This window comes from Oncorhynchus gorbuscha, linkage group LG13, assembly GCF_021184085.1.
Source record: "Oncorhynchus gorbuscha isolate QuinsamMale2020 ecotype Even-year linkage group LG13, OgorEven_v1.0, whole genome shotgun sequence".
Taxonomy (NCBI): domain Eukaryota; kingdom Metazoa; phylum Chordata; class Actinopteri; order Salmoniformes; family Salmonidae; genus Oncorhynchus; species Oncorhynchus gorbuscha.
The window spans coordinates 51,504,545-51,528,080 of record NC_060185.1 but is presented as its reverse complement, the minus strand read 5'-3'; the positions used below and the strand labels follow the sequence as shown (position 1 = coordinate 51,528,080).

The 23,536-nt window shown below is 43.0% G+C and overlaps 2 protein-coding genes across 2 annotated transcripts; one reads left to right on the top strand and one right to left on the bottom strand.

The window, feature by feature from the left end:
* Positions 1 to 10,879: 10,879 nt before the first annotated feature.
* LOC123994253 (zona pellucida-like domain-containing protein 1) lies at positions 10,880 to 15,540 on the top strand. The gene is made up of 11 exons (XM_046296793.1): positions 10,880 to 10,911; positions 11,201 to 11,308; positions 11,723 to 11,949; positions 12,481 to 12,671; positions 12,877 to 12,949; positions 13,217 to 13,314; positions 13,640 to 13,723; positions 13,855 to 14,026; positions 14,281 to 14,380; positions 14,570 to 14,596; positions 14,718 to 15,540. The coding sequence occupies exons 2-11, from the start codon at positions 11,209 to 11,211 to the stop codon at positions 14,876 to 14,878; spliced, it is 1,233 nt and encodes a 410-aa protein (XP_046152749.1). The 5' UTR covers positions 10,880 to 10,911; positions 11,201 to 11,208; the 3' UTR covers positions 14,879 to 15,540.
* A 67-nt stretch (positions 15,541 to 15,607) lies between these two features.
* On the bottom strand, positions 15,608 to 17,438 carry zgc:162608 (uncharacterized protein LOC100037332 homolog). Its single transcript, XM_046296561.1, has 4 exons — positions 17,368 to 17,438; positions 17,180 to 17,253; positions 16,939 to 17,038; positions 15,608 to 16,702 (listed from the first exon to the last, which is right to left on the bottom strand). Exons 2-4 carry the CDS (start codon positions 17,226 to 17,228, stop codon positions 15,889 to 15,891), a joined length of 963 nt encoding a protein of 320 aa, XP_046152517.1. The 5' UTR covers positions 17,229 to 17,253; positions 17,368 to 17,438; the 3' UTR covers positions 15,608 to 15,888.
* Between the last annotated feature and the right edge of the window lie 6,098 nt (positions 17,439 to 23,536).

The window sequence follows — 23,536 nt, the reverse complement described above, 5'->3', positions numbered from 1 at the left end:
AGATCTACTGTGTGCTGGGGGAAAGATTTGACAACCAGGGCAGGAAATAAGAAATAAAACAGTTAAGAGAAAAATTGGGAATTAATTATGTAAAGGTCAAGCATTAGCCTGAGGAGAACATTGTGTTCTTTCACTTGAGGAAATTAGGAAATTCTAGGGCCGGGTGGTGCGTGTTAATTTAGCCAGTAATGAGGCTACAACATGGAAAACTTTGGTGAGACTGTTCCAGGCAGCAAACTCCAGACAACACAAGACAGTTTTTGTGAGGTTGTTTTGTGATTACCGACTGCAAGATGGCGCTGACAGAGATGTTTGCCTCGCTTTGAGTCCTTTGAAAACTTAATTTTTTTTTTTTTTAAGTATTATTTCTTACATTGTTAGCCCAGAAAACAATGTCAATTTTCCTACATTATGACCTGAAACACGACTTTCCTGAAGCGGATCCTTTGTTCTGACCCCAACCCGGTACAGTGGATCTAATCCCAGAAGCCGAGCCAAAACAACATCGCCGCAGACGAAGCCTCCTGGTCAGGCTCCGTAGGCGTGCACACCGCCCATCGCTTCCGAGTATACTACTCGCCAATGTCCAGTCTCTTGACAACAAGGGTAGACGAAATTAGAGCAAGGGTTGCCTTCCAGAGAGACATCAGAGATTGTAACATTCTCTGTTTCACAGAAACATGGCTCTCTCGGGATATGTTGTCTGAGTCGATTCAGCCACCGGGCTTCTTCAAGCATCGTGCCGACAGAGATAAACACCTCTGTGGGAAGAAGAAGGGCGGGGGTGTATACCAATAACATTTGATTTGATTTGATATGATAACCAGATAGCAATGACCCTGAAATCTGTATCAACATAACTTACACATTGTCAGTCAGTAAAAAAGCCTGTTTTATGCCAGAGCAGACCTGAGATAGGATTGAATGTTGATGCTAATCTGGTAGTCTCAGAAAACCAACATCAGTCACTTCAGACTCTACCATAATAACACAGTTGATTATATGCTGTGGCCTAGGCTACATGGGAAGGGGTTGGCTAACCTGGAAACAAACAGCAAAGGGTTGCCAGATATGTTAAACCTGGAAACCTTAATTACCCCTATAGTGAACAGTTTTCAGTTAGTGTTTTGACTGTAACTATCAGAAATGGAAAAGTCCAGGGCCTGTGTTCATAAAGGTGCTAGACACAGGAGGGGGGGGGGGCTCGTCGTAATGACTGGAGCGGAATGGGTGGAATGGTATCAAACACATGGTTTCTATGCCTCCACCGGTCTTAGAGTAGGAGTACTGATCTAGGATCGGATTGCTTGTGAGGAGAGTTGATCGGGTGGAAGGTATCGGGTTCACGTTCAAGAGTTTTGGAGAGAAAAGAAAGAAGGATACTGGTCTGTAGTTGTTGACAGTGAGTTCATGGGCTCAGAGGAGTGTGCAAAGCATTGGCCCCTGACATTAAGCCAGAAGGGAGGAAAGGGAAGAGCTGATTTTCCAACACTATATTTCCTTTCCCTGTCCTTTCTCATTTGTTTTTCAGGCACTTCCACTAATTTCCCTTTTCTCTCTAGAAAAATTATGCATAGGTCTATTGAAGAATATGAAGAAGAATGTAGAGGCTTTAAAAAGCTTAAAATAGAGTAATCAATAACAGTATAATACACATTCCATGCAGCAAATATAACTCTCATCTCTCATCCAATAATATTAGTTACATATAGCCTAATGTAGTAAGAACATATTTTTTACAATATAGGCAATGACAGATTATGCCCAAGCAGAATCAGGAAAGAACAAATACAATCTTCTATGAATGAAGACGTAGCATACGTTTTCTCATATACCATAAATAGTATTGTCGGTGTCCTGGAATTTTTATTTAATTTTTGTTTAACCTTTATTTAACTAGTCAAGTCAGTTAAGAACAAATTCTTATTTACAATGACGGCCTACCCCAGCCAAACCTAACCCGGACAGTGCTGGGCCCATTGCGCGCCGACCTGTGGGACTACCAATCACGGCCGGTTGTGTAACGGTGTTCGTCTGTTGAAGGAAGAGAGTCGGACCGAAATGCAGCGTGTTTGTTAATCATGATCTTTAATAAATGAAAACGAAACGATACATGAAATAACTCATAAATACAAAAACAACAAACGGAACGAAAACCTATTACAGCCTATCTGGTGAACACTACACAGAGACAGGAACAATCACCCACGAAATACAAAGCGAAACTAAGGCTGCCTAAATATGGTTCCCAATCAGAGACAACGAGAATCACCTGACTGATTGAGAATCGCCTCAGGCAGCCAAGCCTATACAACACCCCTAAACAGCCGCGATCCCAAATACGAAAAACAACAATATAAACCCATGTCACACCCTGGCCTACCCAAACAATATACCAAAAACACAAAATACAATGACCAAGGCGTGACAGGTTGTGATACAGCCTGGAATCGAACCAGGGTATGTAGTGACGCCTCTAGCACTGAGATGCAGTGCCTTCGACTGCTGTGCCAATGGAAAAACCTATTATTTCCAAAAAGTCAACTCATGTTTTGCATCGCAGTGCTAGAGGTGTCACTACAGACCCAAGTTCGATCTCGGGCTGTGCTGCAGCCGGCCGTGACCGGGAGAGCCATTAGGCGGCGTACAATTGACCCACCATCATCCAGGTTAGGGGAGGGTTTGGCTGGCTGGGATGTCGTTGTCCAATCACGATCTAGTGACTCCTTGTGGCGGGCCGGGCGCATGCATGCTAACTTAGCCAGCTGTACGGTGTTTCCGCCGACACATTGGTGTGGCAGGCTTCCGGGTTAAGAAGCAGTGCGGCTTGGCGGGGTCGTGTATAGGAGGACGCATGACTCTCGACCTTCGCCTCTCCCAAGTCTGTATGGGAGCGATGGGACAAGACTGTAATAAATATATAAATGCATTTATTTTCAGATACATTTCCATGTAGACTAGTCAAGGACATTCACAATATTTTTTTTATGACATTTGTTGGTTCTAGAGTCATGTGCCTTTATCAATAAACGGAGGGGAATGTATGCCAAATATTTACATCTAAATAGAAAATACTATCCTATTTGGCCCAGCACACACAGAAGTCAGCCACAAGTCAGCCACAAGACCGAGACTCATCGCCTCTCTTCGTGCTGTCTCAATAAGTCATCAGCAGATGGTAAACCCTGCAACACATGCTTTCTGGGAGCAAATGAAGAGCTCAGACAAGCCAGGATGTGTTCCACAACACATTCATTTTATGTGAGGCACTTTTGTGCTGTCTGGCTGGCTCTGGGCCAGAGGTTCACTACTCGTCTTCCTGGAATGTAACTCTCTATCATGTCTCTTTATTAGTGACACGAGTCTTGGCCCCATGAGAGGGTCGTCATCTGAGCGAGGCCAGGGTAGTGTTACTCAAGTCAAGCAAAGGCATGCACTGTCTCTATGCGAGGGGGTCCACCTCTGGTGTAACTCAGGAATGGAATAGGCCTTTTTTTAACTTCAAGGCATCAGTTGATTTCTTTGACAGGGAAGCAATGTATGTTATATAATGTTAAATATGGTCTTACTGGAGCTGATACAAGTCTGTGATTTGGGACTGCATTCTGATCATTTTTAATAATCATACTTGAATTTGCAGGTATTTTCAAATAATAAGAGGAACAGTTGTGTCAAGTTGGCTGGATGTCCTTTGGGTGGTGGATCATTCTTGACACACAAGGGAAACTGTTGAGTGTGAATACCCCAGCAGCGTTGCAGTTCTTGTCACACTCAAACCGATGCGCCTGGCAGCTACTGACATACCCCGTTCAAAAGCACTTACATATTTTGTTTTGCCCATTCACACTCTAAATGGCAGACATACACAATCCATGTCTCAATTGTCTCAAGGCTTAAAAAAACTTCTTTAACCTGTCTCCTCCCCTTCAAAACTTCTCCCCTGTCTCCTCCCCTTCATCTACACTGACTGAAGGGGTCATAACTTTCCCCTCGATTCACCTGGTCAGTCTATGTAATGTAAAAGAGCAGGTGTTCAGAATGTTTTGTATACTTTGGTCCACGAGCACTGATAACAACCCAAACTTGGCCAGCAAATGACAGCAAGAGACTACTACTCTTACGACAATCTTTTTTTACTCATCACCGTGTCTTGACCATCATTGCATTGTCTTATTCAAGCAATGACAGTGACCAATAATCAAGCTATTTCTACTTTCACACTAGTTCTACTCCAACATCTCCAACACAAAAGAGTCTTCTCAAGGACACACCATGTACCATAACACTTAGATAATGGCCCTTGTATGGCCATAGAGCCCCACAGTGGAGGTGTCATAATACCCATAAAACCTAGCGGTCAAACAGGGAAATGGTTGCAACAGTTTTTCCACCGTTTTAGACACACTTAAAATAAGGGCTGTGCTTGGTGTAGGCTCACCCTGGCGTGACGTTTTGATAACCGTGTAAATTTATCCCGGGCAAGGTGACTTTTATCAATATATTCGTCTCTATTTACTCTCAGATTATTAAAAAAAAATCTAATTAGCATCAAAGTATACATCGTGAAAAACTACAAATCCCTGCAAGCTCCTGCTCCTCATATCTTCTCAATGCCTTTGCTAATATGTATTGTGTCAATTTCAAACTTGCACAAGACAATTCTGTCAATTTAAAGAAATCTATCCTCTTTATTCATTTCTACATTTAGCTAACATTAGATAGTTATAATCCAGAGATTCCTACCCTTGCCTCGAGTCTGCAGTCTCGTCCAGATCACCATGGTATTTGTAATTCTTTATGATTGCCACATAATTAGCATTTCAAATTTGGAAGGGTAAATACAGTTGAATGTATTGATAAAAGTCAAGAGATATTTGCATGGTTATCAAAAGTTCACGTTCACACCAGGTAAGCTTACAAAAAAACACAACCATTATTTTAAGTGTTTCTAAAATCCCCTATGGGAGAAATTAATGGTGGAAATACGATTGGAACAATTTCCACGTTTGACCTCTAGGTTGTATGGGTATTATGACTCATACTATGGTACTCTATAATAGGTCCACCTTGCGAGCTGGCATGATGAGAAAGGAGAGATAAACTAGTTGCGTGACGCAGGGGTAGTCAACTCTGATAGACAGGTACTATAATGAATTCTTGATCTCTCCACTATACCCTTTGTGAGAGTTCAGTTATCAGCCGGAGGAAGACGACACGACAGCACCCTCCTCAGGGGATAGGTATTCAGTGTAAAGCAAATTAGTACACAACTGGGCCCACTGATTGGCTTGGTGTCTCCCTCTATATAGGTGTAACAGGAGAGGAGTGGATTGGGAGCAGACACGGGGACATGTGAGGACGTCAGACTTTCCTACCGCAGAGAAAGCGGCTTCATCTAACGCATCTTGGCTCCATGTTAAACAAGGCAGGTTATAGATAGGGGGAAGAATTCCCCCTGTAAATATTATGTGTAGACGATAGTCTAAAGATGAGGGGAGTCGTTTGTTGTTTTGCGTTCCCTTTTTGGCCACGGCCTTTTGGTCAGCTGCTTAGTTTGTTTATTCTTTTCAATCAAATCAAATTGTATTTGTCACCCACGCTGAATACAACCTTACAGTGAAATGCTTACAAGCCCTTCGCCATCAATGCAGTTTTAAGAAAATACAACAGAAATGTAAGAGACAAGAATAACAAATAATTAAAGAGCAGCAGTAAATAACAATAGCCGGGCTATATACAGGGGGTACCGGTACAGAGTCAATGTCAATGTGCGGGAGCACCGGTGTCAAGGTAATTGAGGCAATAAGTACATGTAGGAAGAGTTATTAAAGTGACTATGCATAGATAATAACCGAGAGTATCAGCAGCGTTCCAGAGGGAGGGAGGGGCAATGCAAATAGTCTGGGTAACCAATTGATTAGATGTTCAGGAGTCTTATTGCTTGGGGGTAGAACCTATTTAGGAGCCTCTTGGACCTAGACTTGGCAGTATGGTACCGCTTGCTGTGCGGTAGCAGAGAGAACAGTCTATGACTAGGCTGGCTGGAGTCTTTGGAGTCTTTGACAATATTTAGGGCCTCCTCTGACACCGCCATATATAGAGGTCCTGGATGGCAGGAAGCTTGGCCCCGGCGATGTACTGGGCCATACGCACTACCCTCTGTTTTGCTTTTTGGCGGAGGCCGAGCAGTTGCCATACCAGCGGCAACCCGTCAGGATGCTCTCGATGGTGCAGCTGTAAAACCTTTTGAGGATCTGATGACCCATGCCAAATCTTTAAGTCTCCCGAGGGGGAATAGGTTTTGTTGTGCCCTCTTCACAACCTCCCTATCCAGTTGCATAGGGAGGTGTTCAGTCCCAGGGTCCTTAGCTTTAAGAATGAGCTTTGAGGACACTATGCTGTTGAATGTGCTGTAGTCAATGAACAGCATTCTCATATAGGTGTTCCTTTTGTCCAGGTGTGAAAGGGTAGATTGGAATGCAATAGAGATTGTGGATCTGCATCATCTGTGGATCTGTTGGTGCGGTATGCAAATTGGAGTGGGTCTAGGGTTTCTGGGATAATAGTGTTGATGTGAGCCATGACCAGCATTTCAAAGCATGTCATGGCTACAGATGTGAGTGTTCATGGGCAAAGTGCCTATGGTGGTCTGCTTGAAACATGTTGGTATTACAGACTCAGATAGGGAGAGGTTGAAAATGTCAGTGAAGACACTTGCCAATTGGTCAGCGCATGCTTTCAGTATACGTCTTGGTAAACCGTCTGAACCCTGCGGCCTTGTGAATGTTGATCACACAGTCGTCCGGAACAGCTGACTCTCTCATGCATGTTTCAGTGTTACTTGCCTCGAAGCGAGCATAAAGTTATTCAGTTCGTCTGGTAGGCTCGTGTCACTGGGCAGCTCTCGGCTGTGCTTCCCTGCCACGTCCGACAAGCGTCTGAGCCGGTGTCGTAAGATTCGATCATAGTCCTGTATTGATGCTTTGCCTGTTAGATGGTTTCGTTGGAGGGCATAGCGGGATTTCTTAGAAGCTTCCGGGTTAGAGTCCCCCTCCTTGAAAGCGTCAGCTCTACCATTTAGCTCAGTGCGAATGTTGCCTGTAATCCAAGGCTTCTGGTTGGAGTATGTACGTACAGTCACTGTGCGGACGACGTCCTCGATGCACTTATTGATAAAGCCATTGACTGATGTGGTGTACTCCTCAATGCCATCGGAAGAATCCCGGAACATATTCTAGTCTGTGCCAGAAAAGCAGTCCTATGGTTTAAGCATTTGTTTCATCTGACCACTTTTTTTATAGATCAAGCTTGTAAGCAGGAATCAGGAGGATATAATAATGGTCAGATTTGTCAAATGGATGGCGAGAGAGCTTTTCACACTGTTTCAGCATTGGATTCTACCTTGCACAGGAACTATTTTGTCGGGCGAAAGAACCCGTTTAGTGACAATACGAAAGCTAAGGAACCACAACCACTGCCTCCGGTCTGTTCATTTCATGCCTCACACCTGTTTTTAGGGGGTTTTGGACTAGCTGATCTGTCACACCTCCTAAAGTCTACAGTATCATTCCCTTACCTATTCCCAGCATATTTTCTTTCCCAACTCAAATCAGCATCTTAAACAACCCTAATTGCCCTCGGTTATTGCCGTGACTGAGATCAAATTTCCGCCACCTTTGTTGAGCGCTGAGAATGGATATTGTAAAGAAGCACAATGGTGATTACTGTGTTGGAGTATGTTGTCACTACAGTATAATCCTGGCTGACATGTCTTGGTGTTTTTTTACACTGGTCATGTCTGGCTGGGACTTTTTCTAGCTCGTTTTCAGTGGTGAAGGTTACAGCTGCAATGTTTAACTTTGTGAAATGTTAGGTTTCCTGTATTGGTGATTGGATGGACGAATACCTGTATTAGAAAAACTGAATAGAGAAAGATTCCACGTTAAACAGCTACACTGAACAAAAATATAAATGCAACATGCAGCAATTTCAAAGACTTTACTGAGTTACTGATCATATAAGGAAACCAGTCCATAGAAATACACTCATTAGGCCCTAATCTATGGATTTGCATGACTGGACAGGGGTGCAGCCATGGGTGGGCCTGATAGGGCATAGGTCTACACACTTGGTAGCCAGGCCCACACACTTGGTAGCCAGGGCCCAGCCAATCAGAATTGATTGTTTTTGCCACAAAAGGGCTTTATTACAGACAGAAAACTCACCCCCCTATCTAGCTAATTCATTTCTTTCTTCGCATCATATAGCATGTAAGGCAAGCAACATGCATTTTATTACTATGGTATTTCCACATGTCCAATATTGTTCTTTCATTCATTTCCAGAATCAATCAACCTTGATTATCCATTGATTTGAAATATTAGTAAACAGCTTAGCTTGAAACTACAAGGGTCCACAGTTTTGCATAATCTGGAATTGTCCCATTGAATGACCCCAGCAGCCATTAGGACCACATGGAAATACAACCCGTGCTGAAGACTAAACAATTGTCATTGGAGAAATCTTGGGCAGAGGCAAAAAAGTGAAGGGACTGTCACCAAGTGATGCATCCGTATAGTGTAACAAATCTCTTCTCTCGCCAAGGGGCTTTTGGCAGAAACATATTTTGATTCTATATTTCCCGCTGAACAATAGGCCTTCACAGTAGCAGTTGTAGCCTATAGCAAAGGCTACTTTCAAAGTAGCTCTTGGAACAAAATAGAATAGACGGATGACATGCGAGTGAAATTAACAATGCCTATTTTTTTGAGTCTGTGTGTTTCTTACCTTGTGCCTTCCGTTATCACATTTCCAGCATTCATAGTGTTTCATTCTCAAGACATGAATCCACTCTTCTACATAGGACATCCCAAGGGCCGCTTTGTCCCTCGTATAGACTTAACTTCTCACTTTTAGATGGAAGTTTGATAAGAAATGCAAAAGGAACCCCAGGGATTGTATGGCATTTTGATGAATAGGTTTTGTGTGGAGATTAATGTTTATAAAATTTGAACCGACCCCGCCCCCTGTTCCAAACAAGGTTATGTAATGAAATGCCAGTGCATGCCCAACCCGTGAAGCTCTAAGGGCCTGTTTCTTAGACAGAGGTTAAGCCTGGTCCTGGGCTAAAAACCATGATCAAAGGAGAATTTCGTATTTTCTGGATCATCTCATTGGCTCAGAATTCATATTACTGCATATTCTACACAATATCGCAACCTATCAAATAAAAAATACAATTATAGTGCAAGTCATTGATAAAGCCTACTCATTCAAGGGTTTATCTTATTTCTTTTTTGACTATTTTCTACATAGTTTACGTTTTCACAACTACAATGAAATAACACACATGGAATAAGTAAGCATTTCACGGTAAGGTCTACACTTGTTGTATTCAGGACATGTGACTAATACAGTTTAACTTGATTTGAATCATGTAGTAGCCAAAAAAAGTGTTAAACAAATCAAAATATATTTTATATTTGAGATTCTTTAAAGTAGCCACCCTTTGTTTTGATGGCAGGTTTGCAAACTCTTGGCATTCTCTCAACCAGCTTCATATAAGCTGGTCACCTGGAATGCATTTCAATTAACAGGTATGCCTTGTTAAAAGTGAATTAATGCATTTGAGCCAATAAGTTGTGTTGTGACAAGGTAGAGGTGGTATACAGAAGATAGCCTTATTTGGTAAAAGACCAAGTACATATTATGGGAAGAACAGCTCATATAAGCAAAGAGAAACGAGTCCATCATTACTTTGAGATATGAAGGTCAGTCAATCCGGACAGTTTCAAGAACTTCGCAAAAACCATCAAGCTCTATGATGAAACTGGTTCTCACGAGGACCGCCACAGGAAAGAAAGACCCAGACTTACCTCTGCTGCTGAGGATAAGTTAATTCGAGTGACCAGCCTCAGAAATTGCAGCCCAAGTATTTCAAGAGTTCAAGTAACAGAAACAACATCAGCTGTTCAGAGGAGACTGTGTGAATCAGGCATTCATGGTTGAATTTCTTCAAAGAAACCACTACCAAAGGACACCAACAAGAAGAATAGATTTGCTTGGGCCAAGAAATACGAGCAATGGATATTAGACTGGTGCAAATCTGTCCTTTGGTCTGATGAGTCAACAATCACCCGACCTCAACCCAATTGAGATGGTGTGGGATGAGTTGGACAGTGGGAACTCCTACATATGTTGAAGCCGGTTGAGAGAATGCCAAGAGTGTGCAAAGCTGTCATCAAGGCAAAGGATGGCTACTTAGAAAAATAGAAAATATATTTTGATTTAACACTTTTTTTGGTTACTACATGATTCCATATGTGTTATTTCATAGTTTTGATGTCTTCACTATTATTATTATTATACAATGTAGAAAATAGTAAAAAATAAAGAGAAAGCCTTGAATGAGTAGGTGTCCAAACCTTTGACTGGTACTGTATATTAAAACATGATATATAGTTATTACTAATTGTTTCCACAGTTAGCAAATCACCGAAGAATATTGCATTCAAGTGGGTTTATGAAAGTGTTAAAAAAATCCTGTTGTTGAATGGAATGAATCTAATATGATAAAACAGATATGAATACAGTGTACAATATGTCCCTGAAAAGCAACAACGCTCAATCGTTCTTAAAACATCCCCTATTTGACTCCAAGAAAGATGAAATATCCTGTGCAGGTTAACCTTTGAGATCGATGTCAAACCCCACTAACACAGTCCTCTCAGTGGTTGTTTGATGGCTTTCACTTTAAAAAAACAACCTTGGTGTGTGTGTGTTTGTTGGTGGGGTGGATGTGTGTTTCACTCCCATGTGATATTAGATGTCAGTGAGGTCTAACACCTGCAGTATATGAGACACACCCCACCACCACCTGCTCACACAAACACCTGCTCAGGAACCTCACAGGTAGGATGGGATGACTTGAGACTCAGCTCTCCTTGCTTTAGTTTTGAAAGGTCAAACCAAACTGATTTGGAGTAGGGAATCATTTTTTGGGGGAAGTTGATCATTTTAGACATGTAACAGATTTTCTTTGGTGGCACATTTGACATGTTTACTTCCTATGTGGGATAACAAACCTCAAAACCACCTCTGCTTTATCAACTTCTGTCCACTCTGTCCATGGATGCCGACTGTGGTTCTTTCTGTTCTGTGAATGTCCTCTGAGTGTGTCTCTCATCCTCTCTCTCCATAGTAGTTAAGATGCTCTCCCTGTGCTATGTCTCCGCTGTGATGGCTATTCTCCTCCAGCCTGCCCTCTCCATTACCTACAACTGTTCTGATCTGTACAAGAGGGTCCCAGGTAAGTCCTGAGGGTTGAACCTCGTGGCTATTCAGGGGTGAAATTCTCCATGTGAAAATCTCAGGGGGAACATTTTGAGCTGAACGATAATTGAGACACGGTAATCAGACAATGGTGAGCTCACTGATTGATTCCCCTCAGTAACTTGCCTGGCTGGGCTGAGGAGACAGTGGATTGCGCAGTCAAGTGGAACAGAGTCAATAGGCATTTTAACGGCATAGATTTCGCCAGTGGTAACTTCTGGAATAGACACCGGCTAGAATGCACTTTTAACCAATCAGCATTCAGGATTAGACCCACCCGTTGAATGAACAGTGGTAAGATCCCTGAGTGATTCCCCCAGCAGCTACTGTAGTCTAGTAATGATTCTGTATATGTTTTAACCTCCACTCTCTCTCCTCTGTGGCCCCTCAGACAACAACGACTTGACGGTGGACTGCGGGGCCAGTATGATCAACCTGAAGGTGAACCTGTGTACGGCTCAGTGGGCAGGCTTCGACCCCGCCGGTCTGGCTCTGAATGGAGAGCACAACAAGAGCCAGTGCCAGGGCTTGATTGACACCAGTGTGGATCCGCCTGTCATACGCTACCAGCTGCCTGTCAATCACAGCCAGGCGAACCCCTGTCGACAGTCACTGCAGGTGAGAGGGTTACTTGACATTCACTGTGACAGAGTGCCTTGGGTAAGGTGTACATTTGAGGAAATCTGCATATTACAGTTAATGCACAATGAGAGAGTGACTTAGTTACGGTGTAAATTAGGACATCATTAGGATTTGGGCTTTTTGACTGTATGTAATGTGAACTGTGTCCAAGACTATCCCGCTGGTGGTTATTTGGGAAATAGCTCATGGAAATAGGAAAATTGTGTTTAGCCTACTGTGAACTGTTCAGTTGTGTAAAAATGATACTACCTTACCTTATTATAGAATCGAATGTAAAACAAACCTAATATTGAAGGGCTGTGTTTGTGCACTGGCTAACTGTCTAATAGCAACGTGTTGATCCCCTATCAATCCAATAATCCACGATCTTACACTGATCCGTCATTGTGTGGACCCTACATAACTGATCTATCATTCATTGGGTCTTACATCAACAGCTGACTAGATGACCCCTTTCCCTTTCAGTCATCAATTCCTTAAATCCGTCATTGTGTTGATTGAGCCTAGATCTTGGACGAGGCCCCGGATGCTTCTGGTCCTTTCAACTTTTTCTCCAGCATCCAGTCGGTCATCATCACAGGTTACCTTAACACCCCCAAGTCCTCTGTGGGGATCATCAGTTACGCCACGGACCTCTACTATCACTTCTCCTGCCGCTACCCACTGGAGTACCTTCTCAACAACACACAGATTGTAGCGTGAGTCTCGGTCCTCTAACTGGTTATCTGTAAAAATGTACTTTATTGATCCCCAGAGGGTGAATTGGGTTATATAGCTAGTGAGGTAGCTACGTAGATGTAGATAGATGGAGGGGGGGGGGGGGGTTGATTACAAAATAATTCTGGTATCTTCGTCAGGTCCTTCTTCTCTAACGCCAGCTCTCTCCCACTCTCTCTATCTTAGGTCGTCAGTCTCAGTGGCCACCAGTGACAACAATGGCACGTTCATCAACACCTTGAGTATGAGTGTTTTTAACGTGAGTGCAGGATTCAATTCCTTATGTATAAAAAAATAGCATCCATGATTGGTCAGGGCTGTCTGAGAAGTATATAATATCTGCCTATAGAATGTACCTGCCTATAGAATGTTATTATTAATGTAGCTATATCTTAGCGAAATTATGAAGTGCTCATTTACTCTTATTTCACTCTACTATTAGTCTTTTGATTTGGATATTTACAGAACACATCTCACCTGTGATCTTCCTCACAACTCCTTCTCTTCTCTACTGTTTGTTGTGTAGGGCACTGATTATGGTTACCCATTGGTCGTTCCACCGACAGGACTTGAATTGCGTTCCAAGGTTTATGTGGAGGTCAAGGCCACCAACCTCACTGGGAAGTAAGACAACATTTTGTCTCTTAACTTATCTACTGGGTCAAATGTCAAGTCCACACTCATTTCATGTACAGTATTTTGTATTGTAGTTTTCCATATCCATTATATTCATATCTATTTTGTATATTTTATATTTTCATTATTGTGAACGGTGTACACTCTTTTTCTAACAAATTGACATGACTCTCTCTCCCTCCCTCCCTCCCTCCCTCCCTCCCTCCCTCCCTCCCTCCCTCCCTCCCTCCCTCCCTCCCTCCCTCCCTCCCTCCCTCCCTCCCTCCCTCCCTCCCTCCCTCCCTCCCTCCCTCCCTCCCCCTCCCTCCAACAGTTTTAATCTTTTACTTGACCACTGCTTTGCAACCCCATCAGCGTACAACATGTCAAACAATGAGAAGCACGACTTCTTCACAGGGTTTGACAAAAACCATCCTCTCATCAATTTCAAATATAGGGATATATGAATGATAAATTGCAGCCCAGAATATTGATCATAATAAGTATGTGCAAAATGACAAAGCGTTTTCTTATAATCCTTATTCACAGATGCACTGTTGATTCACGCTCATCCGTCACACAGAATGGGATTTCCAAGAATTCCCGATTCTCCTTTGAGGCATTTCGCTTTGTGACACACAATAACCTGGAAAAGTCCAGTATCTTCCTGCACTGCATCCTTCGACTGTGTGAGCCCAGCAAGTGTAGGAAACTAGTTGATGTAAGTGGAGTTCACATACCTACACCATTCTTAAAGTATCTTGTTCTTTACAATTAGCACCACCGATAAAACAGTGTTGACCTTGACCCATCACAGTAACCTTGTCAAGAGATCGGATCTCTTGGTATAGTGGCTAACTTGTTGGGTTGACAGTCACTGGACCAGGGTTCCAAGTTCCGGTTGGTGCTATCCCCTGAATTCGCTGCAATGCCATAAATGGTTCATATAAGCATAAGAACGTGTCTTTGTTACAGGCTTGCAATAGCAGGAGAAAGAGATCCCTGGAGCCTTTTGGATCCGAGTCAGCGGAATCAGCCACCGTTTCTGTGGGACCACTCTATACTAGCAGAGATGGTGAGACCTGGAGTCATCATTAATGATTTTGTTCAACATTATGTCCGAGATTCTGATATCCAGTAATAATGATCACAGGTAGCACTTCATTCACTGCTGTTTATAGAGATCATTGCTATTAGTACCACTGCTACTCAAATTCCATTTCAATGAATAATATGTTTTCCCTCCCTGTTGTTTATCCTACAGAGGAAAGACCTGCTGCGTTGGCATATAGTGAGTTAAATGTTTTTGCTAAATTAAAGTGTCAAATAATGAATATGTCTAGGTGGGAGGATAAACGTGCCATTTAAAGCACGCCAAAAACTATGCTCTACTTTTCCTCTGTGTGATCCAGGCAGCGGAGGGGTACAGTCAAGAGGTGACAGGGTTAACATCACAGGGCTGGTGGTAGGGATCCTCTTTGGCACTGCAGCCATAGCCCTGCTTGTCCTTGGCAGCTGGTTTGTCCTCAAGAAGTTCTACTGGGCAGGCGGTCTGTCCCACTCCTTTGACTGAAAGGTGTCTTGGCCAATGACCATCTACCAACCAACCTGTCCACCTCCGAGCTGCCCAATCTGCTTTGCCTAATAGTGTGTGTTTTAGATTTCTCGTGATGTCATTAATTTTGTAGCCAAAAACTACTAGAAGACCTTGAGTGTGTCCTAAGAAAATAAGTGGACACTAGTGTCTAATTCTCCTTTTGTTCATAGATAAAGTTCATCAATATCAATGACCTGTTACGAAGGAAAATGTGTAAACGCCTGAACCATCACAATACTTCACCTTTTGTACTAATATATAAGAATTTCTGAAAGTATGTTAAATGATTGAGCAATAGTGTAGTAGATGAGGCAACATAAATACTTCTTTGAATTTAAATTATTATTCTGGAATGTGGGAACTGATATATTAACTATGGCATTTATCTGACTACTATTAATAGCATTGCCTACGACTCCATAGATATACGCACGGAGTCTTCCACAATGCTATAATATATATAATATATGATATGGGTTTGGGGGATTTTGTTTTGATATATACTGTACTCAATACAGTTGACTTGTAACCGAAGTGGGCGGGGTTTCGCAACCCAGTTTTCGTGTCAATCATGCTCCAATTTCAGACCTGCTACTACTGCTCTGTACATAATTGGAAACAAATACTAAATAAAGTTCAACATGAATTCAATATTGTGTAATGGTGTCTGTTTTTTATGAGAATACAATACAAGTACTGCATATGAACTATCCGTTTACACTGTAAACTTCACACAAGCTTTATTTACAGTTGACAAAATAAAATGCCTTACAACAATCATCCACATGAAATAAACAACAGCAAAAACATAAATATACATGGATTACTTACTGTACTGTATATACAATGGTAGAGGAGTTGATATATATATATATATATATATTAGCACAAGGAGCAGAAACAACAATATAGTTTAAATGTACCCAAAAATGGGACACCATGTTCTTTCTCTCTCATTTTGCTACGAGGAAAGTTCTGTTCTGCTTTTACTGGACAGTGTGCAGAATGTCCTGGAGGAGAGCGCTTAGTTTCGCAGAGAAGTCCTCCTCCAATAAGCCCAGAGGTGGAGAGGGCTGCTCGCTGGGGCTCTGAACCTGTGACTCCTGCCCCAGAAGGTGCTTCTCTATTCTGGCATGGAACAACTGGTCCTGTAAGGTGGCACTCTGGCAGAACTGCTCCATGCTGGTGAACACCTCTGCCCTGACGGGGTGTGGAGCCAGCAGGAGACGGGCCAGCTTTGCTTTCAGCACCCCCACCCTGCCCTGGACCTCCAGACTCAACGCCTGCACCTCCTGCCCCAGCCGTACGTTCACCTCCTGCCAGAAGTCCCCCTGGAAGGTACCATTGAGCTCCCTGATCATGCTGGATGTCTTGGTTTTGAAGTCCTGGATGACGGAGGTCATTTTGGCACTGCTGTCATCCAAGGTCTGGCTGATCCACTGCACGGCCTCCAGGTATAGGGTGGGTCCGGCCGCCGCCTGGCTTTCCGCGGCCTCCAATCCCTGAAAGTAGAGCCTGAGGTGGCTACACAGCTCCTGGCTGTTGCTGTTCACGGCGCTCTGAAGCTGCTTGATCAGTGGGGCCAGGCGATCTCTCACGCTGGCCAGGGTGGACTCGCTGGACTGGGGGTGGACAGGGTACACGGCGAGCCTTTCCCTCAACTTAGCGAGCTCCTGGCGAAGGCGGACGCGCAGCCTCTCGGACTCCAGGGTAAGCTTGTGCCTGATCTCGCTCACCATGGGGTTGGGGCTGTCCTGGGTGTACAGGTTGCTGCTCTCCACATGGCTCTTCCACATCCCACTGTTCACATACAGGATCAGTTAAAACACTGTTATAAAGGCTGTTATGAGGCTGTTAAAATACTGTTATAATACCATCACAAAGCTGTTAAGAGAGCGTTATAAGCCTGTTATGGAACTGTTATAAGGCTTTATTGGACCGTTAGAAGGCTGTTAAAAGGCTCACCTGAAAACATGCATTTGTGATTCATGATTCAATTATTTATTGAATTAGTTATATATTGTATGAGGACATACTTGACATCCTTGTTGAGGTCTGTCTTCTCATGAGCCTGATTGGTCATTATGTCCTGTAGGGCCTGTGATGCTTCTCTGCTGGTACGGTGGAGTGGGTATGCTACAGTAGGAGATAGACGTTGACATACATGAACTCATTTTAAATCCTATTATTCTCTTTAATACATCTGCTATATATTATAAACACTATTCGATAGCAGATGCAATGATGTTTTTAATGGAAAGGAAAGAAAGCACAAACCTGTGGTTGTCAAAAACGACAAGGCGAAGATCACTACTTTGACATGCATGTTTTTTTTGTTTTGTTTTTTTACACTGAGGAGAAATGGGAAAATGAATTAGGATTTTTAACAGGAATTTTCAGACTAAATAGACCAAAAAAACAGAAGTAACGCAAGATCAATAAGTGAGAGAGTGGCCTGTCCTTACCTATGTACTAGGTTTGGCAGAATGACTCTTCATCAAGACCGTGCTTATAAAGGGATGGGTCCTTCTTATCATTGGTTGTCCTAAACTCTGCCTGTGTCAACACACAACACGTGGAGGGTCATGTTGATAACGAATAGCACCCGACACAATGCACAAAAACACTCCCTGTCACAGACTGCACAAGCTCCAACATTCCTTGCGACATCGGTTTAAAGAATTTCAAATGATGTCATCCTGTAATAAGGGAAATATCGTAAAAGCATTGTGGTCATGAAAGGAGTCATGTGGGGCGACAGGGTCAATAACAGGAAGAGTTTGTGGGTCAATGGAGGACATAAAGTTAATTCAATTCAACTACCATGGGGACAAATTATCAACAAAAAAAACAACACTTTGAATTATATTTAAATGCATTATTAAATGTATCCCCTTAGGTACACTACATGGCCAAAAGTACACTATATATACACACAAAAGTATGTGGACACCCCTTCAAATGAGTGGATTAGGTTATTTCAGCCACACCCGTTGCTGACAGGTGTATAAAATCAAGCACACAGCCATGCAATCTCCATAGAAAAGCATTGGCAGTAGAATGGCCTTACTGAAGAGCTCAGTGACATTCAAAGTGGACACATTTTAGGATGCCACCTTTCCAACAAGTCAGTTGGTCAAATTTCTGCCCTGCTAGAGCTGTCCTCGTCAACTCTAAGTGCTGTTATTGTGAAGTGGAAACGTCTAGGAGAACACTTCCTGTCCCAATGCATAGTGCCAGCTGTAAAGTTTGTGGAGGATGAATAATGTTCTGGGGCTGTTTTTCATGGTTCGGGCTAGGCCCCTTAGTTCCAGTGAAGGGAAATATTAACGTTACAGCATACAAATGACATTCTAGACGATTCTGTGCTTCTTTGTGGCAAAACTTTGAGGAAGGCCATTTCCTGTTTCAGCATGACAATGCCCCTGTGCACAAAGCAAGGTCCATACAGAATTGGTTTGTCGAGATCGGTGTGGAAGAACTTGACTGGCCTGCACAGAGCCCTGACCCCAACGAACACATTTGGGATGAATTGGAACGCTAACTGCGAGCCAGGCCTAATCGCCTAACATCAGTGCCCGAATCAACTCTATATTAATACCCATGATTTTGGAATGAGATGTTTGACGAGCAGGTGTTCACATACTTTTAGTGTATGTCAACTTGCAGGTCTCTGAGATCCCAGGCCACCACACAGACAAGGCTATATAGTTTACATTTTTAAAATGTTATTTCAAAAGTATCAGGGGGCTTCACACTATTCACACACACAGTCCCAAAATACTCTCTACGCTGCTGGAGGTCCTCGCCATGCTGGAGGTCCTCGGCCTTCGCCATCTCCGTCAGTCATCCAGCATTTGTCTGTTAGTCGTTGGTTGCAAGTTATTCCTCTTTGTCCATTGTCAACAAGTGTCTGTGGCACCAAGCCCATGGTATGCTCCATGCTGGCGACAGAGGAAGACATGCATGAGCCATTCTGAACAGAAGTTTTTGACCACACTCGCATGTTTAGGGGTCGACCATCCCTTATCTGCAGGATAGAGCGTTGTCGACTCAGGTCGCTCTGGCTGCATGTGACGTGGTGACTAATGCTGGTAGTGGTCGTGGTGGCAGCAATGGTTTCGCCAGAACAAAAAGTGAGCCGAGAGGGGAGTGATGTGGGGGTCTATGAGGTATGCATGAAAATTTTTCGCCTTTATAATCCACCATTGCATGCATTATCATCGCTTTGTGTGCTGGCATAGAGCATAGATCATAGAGCATAGATCATAGAGCATAGATCATAGAGCATAGATCATAGAGCATTTCATGCAGTTCTACATCCTTTTAGATGATTTGAGACTTTAGCAGAATCATATTTAATACCTCACAAATGATCGAAATGACAGGCTACTTTGACTGACAAACCGAGATCAATAAAAAGGTCCTCGTCTTGAATCCGTTAGTAGTCTAGGTGTGTGGAGATCTCGTACAACATGAGGAAATTATGGTCTTAAAACAGCTTTTTTAAACTTTGTGCAAAACAATGCTGTTCACTCAATAGGCCTATTTGGAAGTTGATAACATATTTAGTAGCCTAAAGACAGATTTGTCTTCTCTGTTCACTGAGATATTTACCACACGTTCACAACTGCATGCCATGTGATTGGGCTACACACAATTCACAGTTAAGCTATTTAAAAAATATACACTGCTCAAAAAAATTAAGGGAACACTTAAACAACACAATGTAACTCCAAGTCAATCACACTTCTGTGAAATCAAACTGTCCACTTAGGAAGCAACACTGATTGACAATAAATTTCACATGCTGTTGTGCAAATGGAATAGACAACAGGTGGAAATTATAGGCAATTAGCAAGACACCCCCAATAAAGGAGTGGTTCTGCAGGTGGTGTCCACAGACCACTTCTCAGTTCCTATGCTTCCTGGCTGATGTTTTGGTCACTTTTGAATGCTGATGATGCTTTCACTCTAGTGGTAGCATGAGACAGAGTCTACAACCCTCACAAGTGGCTCAGGTAGTGCTGCTGATCCAGGATGGCACATCAATGCGAGTTGTGGCAAGAAGGTTTGCTGTGTCTGTCAGCGTAGTGTCCAGAGCATGGAGGCGCAACCAGGAGACAGGCCAGTACATCAGGAGACGTGGAGGAGGCCGTAGGAGGGCAACAACCCAGCAGCAGGACCGCTACCTCCGCCTTTGTGCAAGGAGGAGCAGGAGGAGCACAGCCAGAGCCCTGCAAAATGATAATTTTTGTGTGATTTTGTTGTCAGCACATTTAACTATATAAAGAAAAAAGTATTTAATAAGAATATTTCATTCATTCAGATCTAAGATGTGTTATTTTAGTGTTCCCTTTATTTCTTTGAGCAGTGTATATACAGGCCTACTCCTGGTGTATTATTCTGAATTATGGTCATTTATCAGGGGTGACGCATGATGAATGCAACGCTGGAGAGCAACGACCACACCTTGTTCATAGGTTACAATGTTGCGCAAACCATAAACTTGGACTGAACCAACATGAATCCATTCTTAGAATATTAGGCCGTTTCACATGACGTTATTTTAGGTGGCAGGAGAATTAGAGGCCTCAAGTTGAATGAATTTGATTAGAATTGCAAACAGTAGAAATATTGTATTCATGCCACAAGATGTACTGGATCCTGACAAATGGGTTCCGGAACAAAACTGTCCAAATTCAGAGGTGCCGGATCAAATTAAGCGCTGGATTTAGCATTGGTGTGTTCTCCCTCCAGAAGCAGTCCCCAAACGGTCTTCGGTGGTGTTTAATCGGCAATTGGCATCCAACATTATTGTGCATTACCACCACCTACGGTACGAGTGTGGGCCAGAGAAACTAAATTTCAGGCGGTATCTAATCATGTTCTACATAGTAAGCTCTTTAAACTAATTTCCTGTATCCCCTTCTCCCTCACACTGGATCTCAGCCTCTTTCCCTCTCATACTGCCCGTACTGTATTAGTACATGCTCCAGTATCTATATTTCCTGGCAATAATCACACTTTCCTGTTGGATGCTTTTCTATCACATTTAAAGTCTTATTTAACCCGTAGTCTTGTAAAAATAGTTTCTGCTCTTCTTTCTCTTCCTGCCATCCTCACTCTGTACTTGGAATAGATACCTGCCCTTAGTCTGTTCCACTGCTCCCATAAGCTTGACACCTGTAACATCGTAATAGAGTCGGTACATACGCTTGTACAGGATACTCATACATCATAACGTCACTTTGTCGGGCAAAGACTCAACTTCAAAACTCAAAAGAAAAGAACGACTCTTCTGTTTCCCCAACTCTTGCCACCCTGTTTGTGGCAAGAGTTGGGAAACGACGAGCATCACATACAGCGGAATGTATATAAATCTTTCCCCTCAGCTGGTCAACCTTTATATTTACTGCTACCCCAGTTACCACTCCTTTCATTGAGAGCGAAACAATTCACTTTTCTTGCCCCCATTTGTTTTACTATGATGCTCCTTCTCCCTCGAACCAACAGAAATAATTATCACTAGACCACTTCTGGTTACCCTCACCGATTCCACATTACCCAACTCTTTTTTCACCCACCGTGAAACCACAAACAGATCAGCCAAAAGGCAAGAGTCCACTTTTTCCATAAACTTCATTCCTACTGTCACAGACTCATCTTTTTCCTGACCCTCGGTGCATACCTCGGTCTTCGATAACTTCACCACATCTACCACCTCCGATATGTCACCCTCATTCACTTCCATTTATCCTCCTGTCTTCAGCTCCCTCTGCTTAGACTTTACGCCATTCTTTAACAAACCATCTCCCTTTTTCCCACAATTTTTACCCAACTCAAGCTCACCCTATTCTTCCCTCTCTCTCTCTCTTAGATCTCCTCTCCCTCTCTTTTTCCCTCCTCCTTTTTCCAAGTATACAGCTCCTTACGATAATACTGCACTACTCCTGACAACCATTTTGTTCTTGCTTTCTCTAGGGACTCCATTTCCACTCAATCTCCAAACTGAAGCTGCAACCTCCCTTTTCAGTAGTGTGGTAGCTCGTTATTTCAATCATGCCCAGGTGTGGCAGACCTGGGCCAACTCAGTATCCAAGGAGACCAGACAAGGGGGAGGAGTCTACAATAAATCCATCAGAAAATAAAAAAAGGAGGGAGAGGCACAGCAAACCATTGAAAATAATGTAACATAGAGTAAAGTACACAAATGATGATAAAGGTCACTGCAAGCTCTAAATAAATATAAAATATACACAAAAAGGGCTGGCTTCCAATTGGGTGAAAAACAAGGGAGGGCAACATGTGACAGGCCCTTAACAACACTATCAGATATAGAATACCGAAGCCAACTAGGCTAAAGCTCAATGGTTGCTTCCCGCCAGCCCCTGTCATGAGGCTCAAATCAACAACTGGGTGAGCCTGGAAAAACTCAATTCTGAAGTTCATTCAGTTCATTCTATAAACTATTATACACAATTCTTGATTTTGGCTTGAATCCCCTCAGTCTCGGGTACACAAAGAGTACACAGACATGGAAAATAGACTTCTGTCAAAGAACTCACACTATCCGCTCCTCCTATGAAAACAATGGTAGTATATATTATCAGGTTCCGGCTGAACTTGGTTTCCATCTGACTAGAGTTCTCTAATCAATTCTGGATTACTTAATGGAACACTCAGGATCATGGTGGGTGGAGGCAGTAGGCTACATTCACAGACTAGTCTTATTGTTTGTGAATGTAGCCTTTTTGAAACATAATCAAGCTGTTAAAACTCAAACTACATCCTCACAAGTACATAAAAAATGCCGGATCTTCTTCTAAGTCCGGATCTTATTGTTCTTATTGTATCTTGTTTTGACGTGTTTTTACACTTCTCACGTCTGTGCTAATATGGCTAAAATTAGCTAGCTATGTAACCAACAACTGTAACAATGTATTTGAGAGACAACAAGTGCTTACTGGGCATATGTATATATGTTTTCAATAAACATTTGCAGACTATTTTTATTTTACCCAATTTTGTGGTATCCAATTGTTAGTAGCTACTATCTTGTCTCATCGCTACAACTCCCGTATGGGCTCGGGAGAGACGAAGGTTGAAAGTCATGCGTCCTCTGATACACAACCCAACCAAGCCGCACTGCTTCTTAACACAACACGCATTCAACCTGGAAGCCAGCCGCACCAATGTGTCGGGAGGAAACACAGTGCACCTGGCAACCTTGGTTAGCGTGCACTGCACCTGGCCCGCCACAGGTGTCGCTGGTGCGCGATGAGACAAGGATATCCATACCGGCCAAACCCTCCCTAACCCGGACGACGCTAGGGCTAATTGTGCGTCGCCCCACGGACCTCCCGGTCGTGGCCGTTTACGACAGAGCCTGGGCGCGAACTCAGAGTCTCTGGTGGCACAGCTGGCGCTGCAGTACAGCGCCCTTAACCACTGCGGCCCGACTAAATATAGTTTACATGTTGTCAGTATCACAGGAGTTTGGTGGCACCTTGGGGAGAATGGGCTCGTGGTAATGGGTGGAGCGGAATAGGTGGAATGGTATCAAATACATCAAACATGAGCTGTGTTCAAATACCCATACTAACATACTATATACTACATACTTAATGAGTA

Excerpts from the sequence above, each read along its gene's own strand:
- LOC123994253 (XM_046296793.1), top strand. The coding sequence starts at position 11,209 with ATGCTCTCCCTGTGCTATGTCTCCGCTGTGATGGCTATTCTCCTCCAG. Across the intron at positions 11,309-11,722 it reads TCTGTACAAGAGGGTCCCAG|ACAACAACGACTTGACGGTG; the intron begins GTAAGTCCTGAG and ends GTGGCCCCTCAG. Across the intron at positions 14,027-14,280 it reads AGTGTAGGAAACTAGTTGAT|GCTTGCAATAGCAGGAGAAA; the intron begins GTAAGTGGAGTT and ends TCTTTGTTACAG.
- zgc:162608 (XM_046296561.1), bottom strand. The coding sequence starts at position 17,228 with ATGCATGTCAAAGTAGTGATCTTCGCCTTGTCGTTTTTGACAACCACA. Across the intron at positions 17,039-17,179 it reads GTCGTTTTTGACAACCACAG|CATACCCACTCCACCGTACC; the intron begins GTTTGTGCTTTC and ends CTCCTACTGTAG. Across the intron at positions 16,703-16,938 it reads GACCTCAACAAGGATGTCAA|TGGGATGTGGAAGAGCCATG; the intron begins GTATGTCCTCAT and ends GTATGTGAACAG.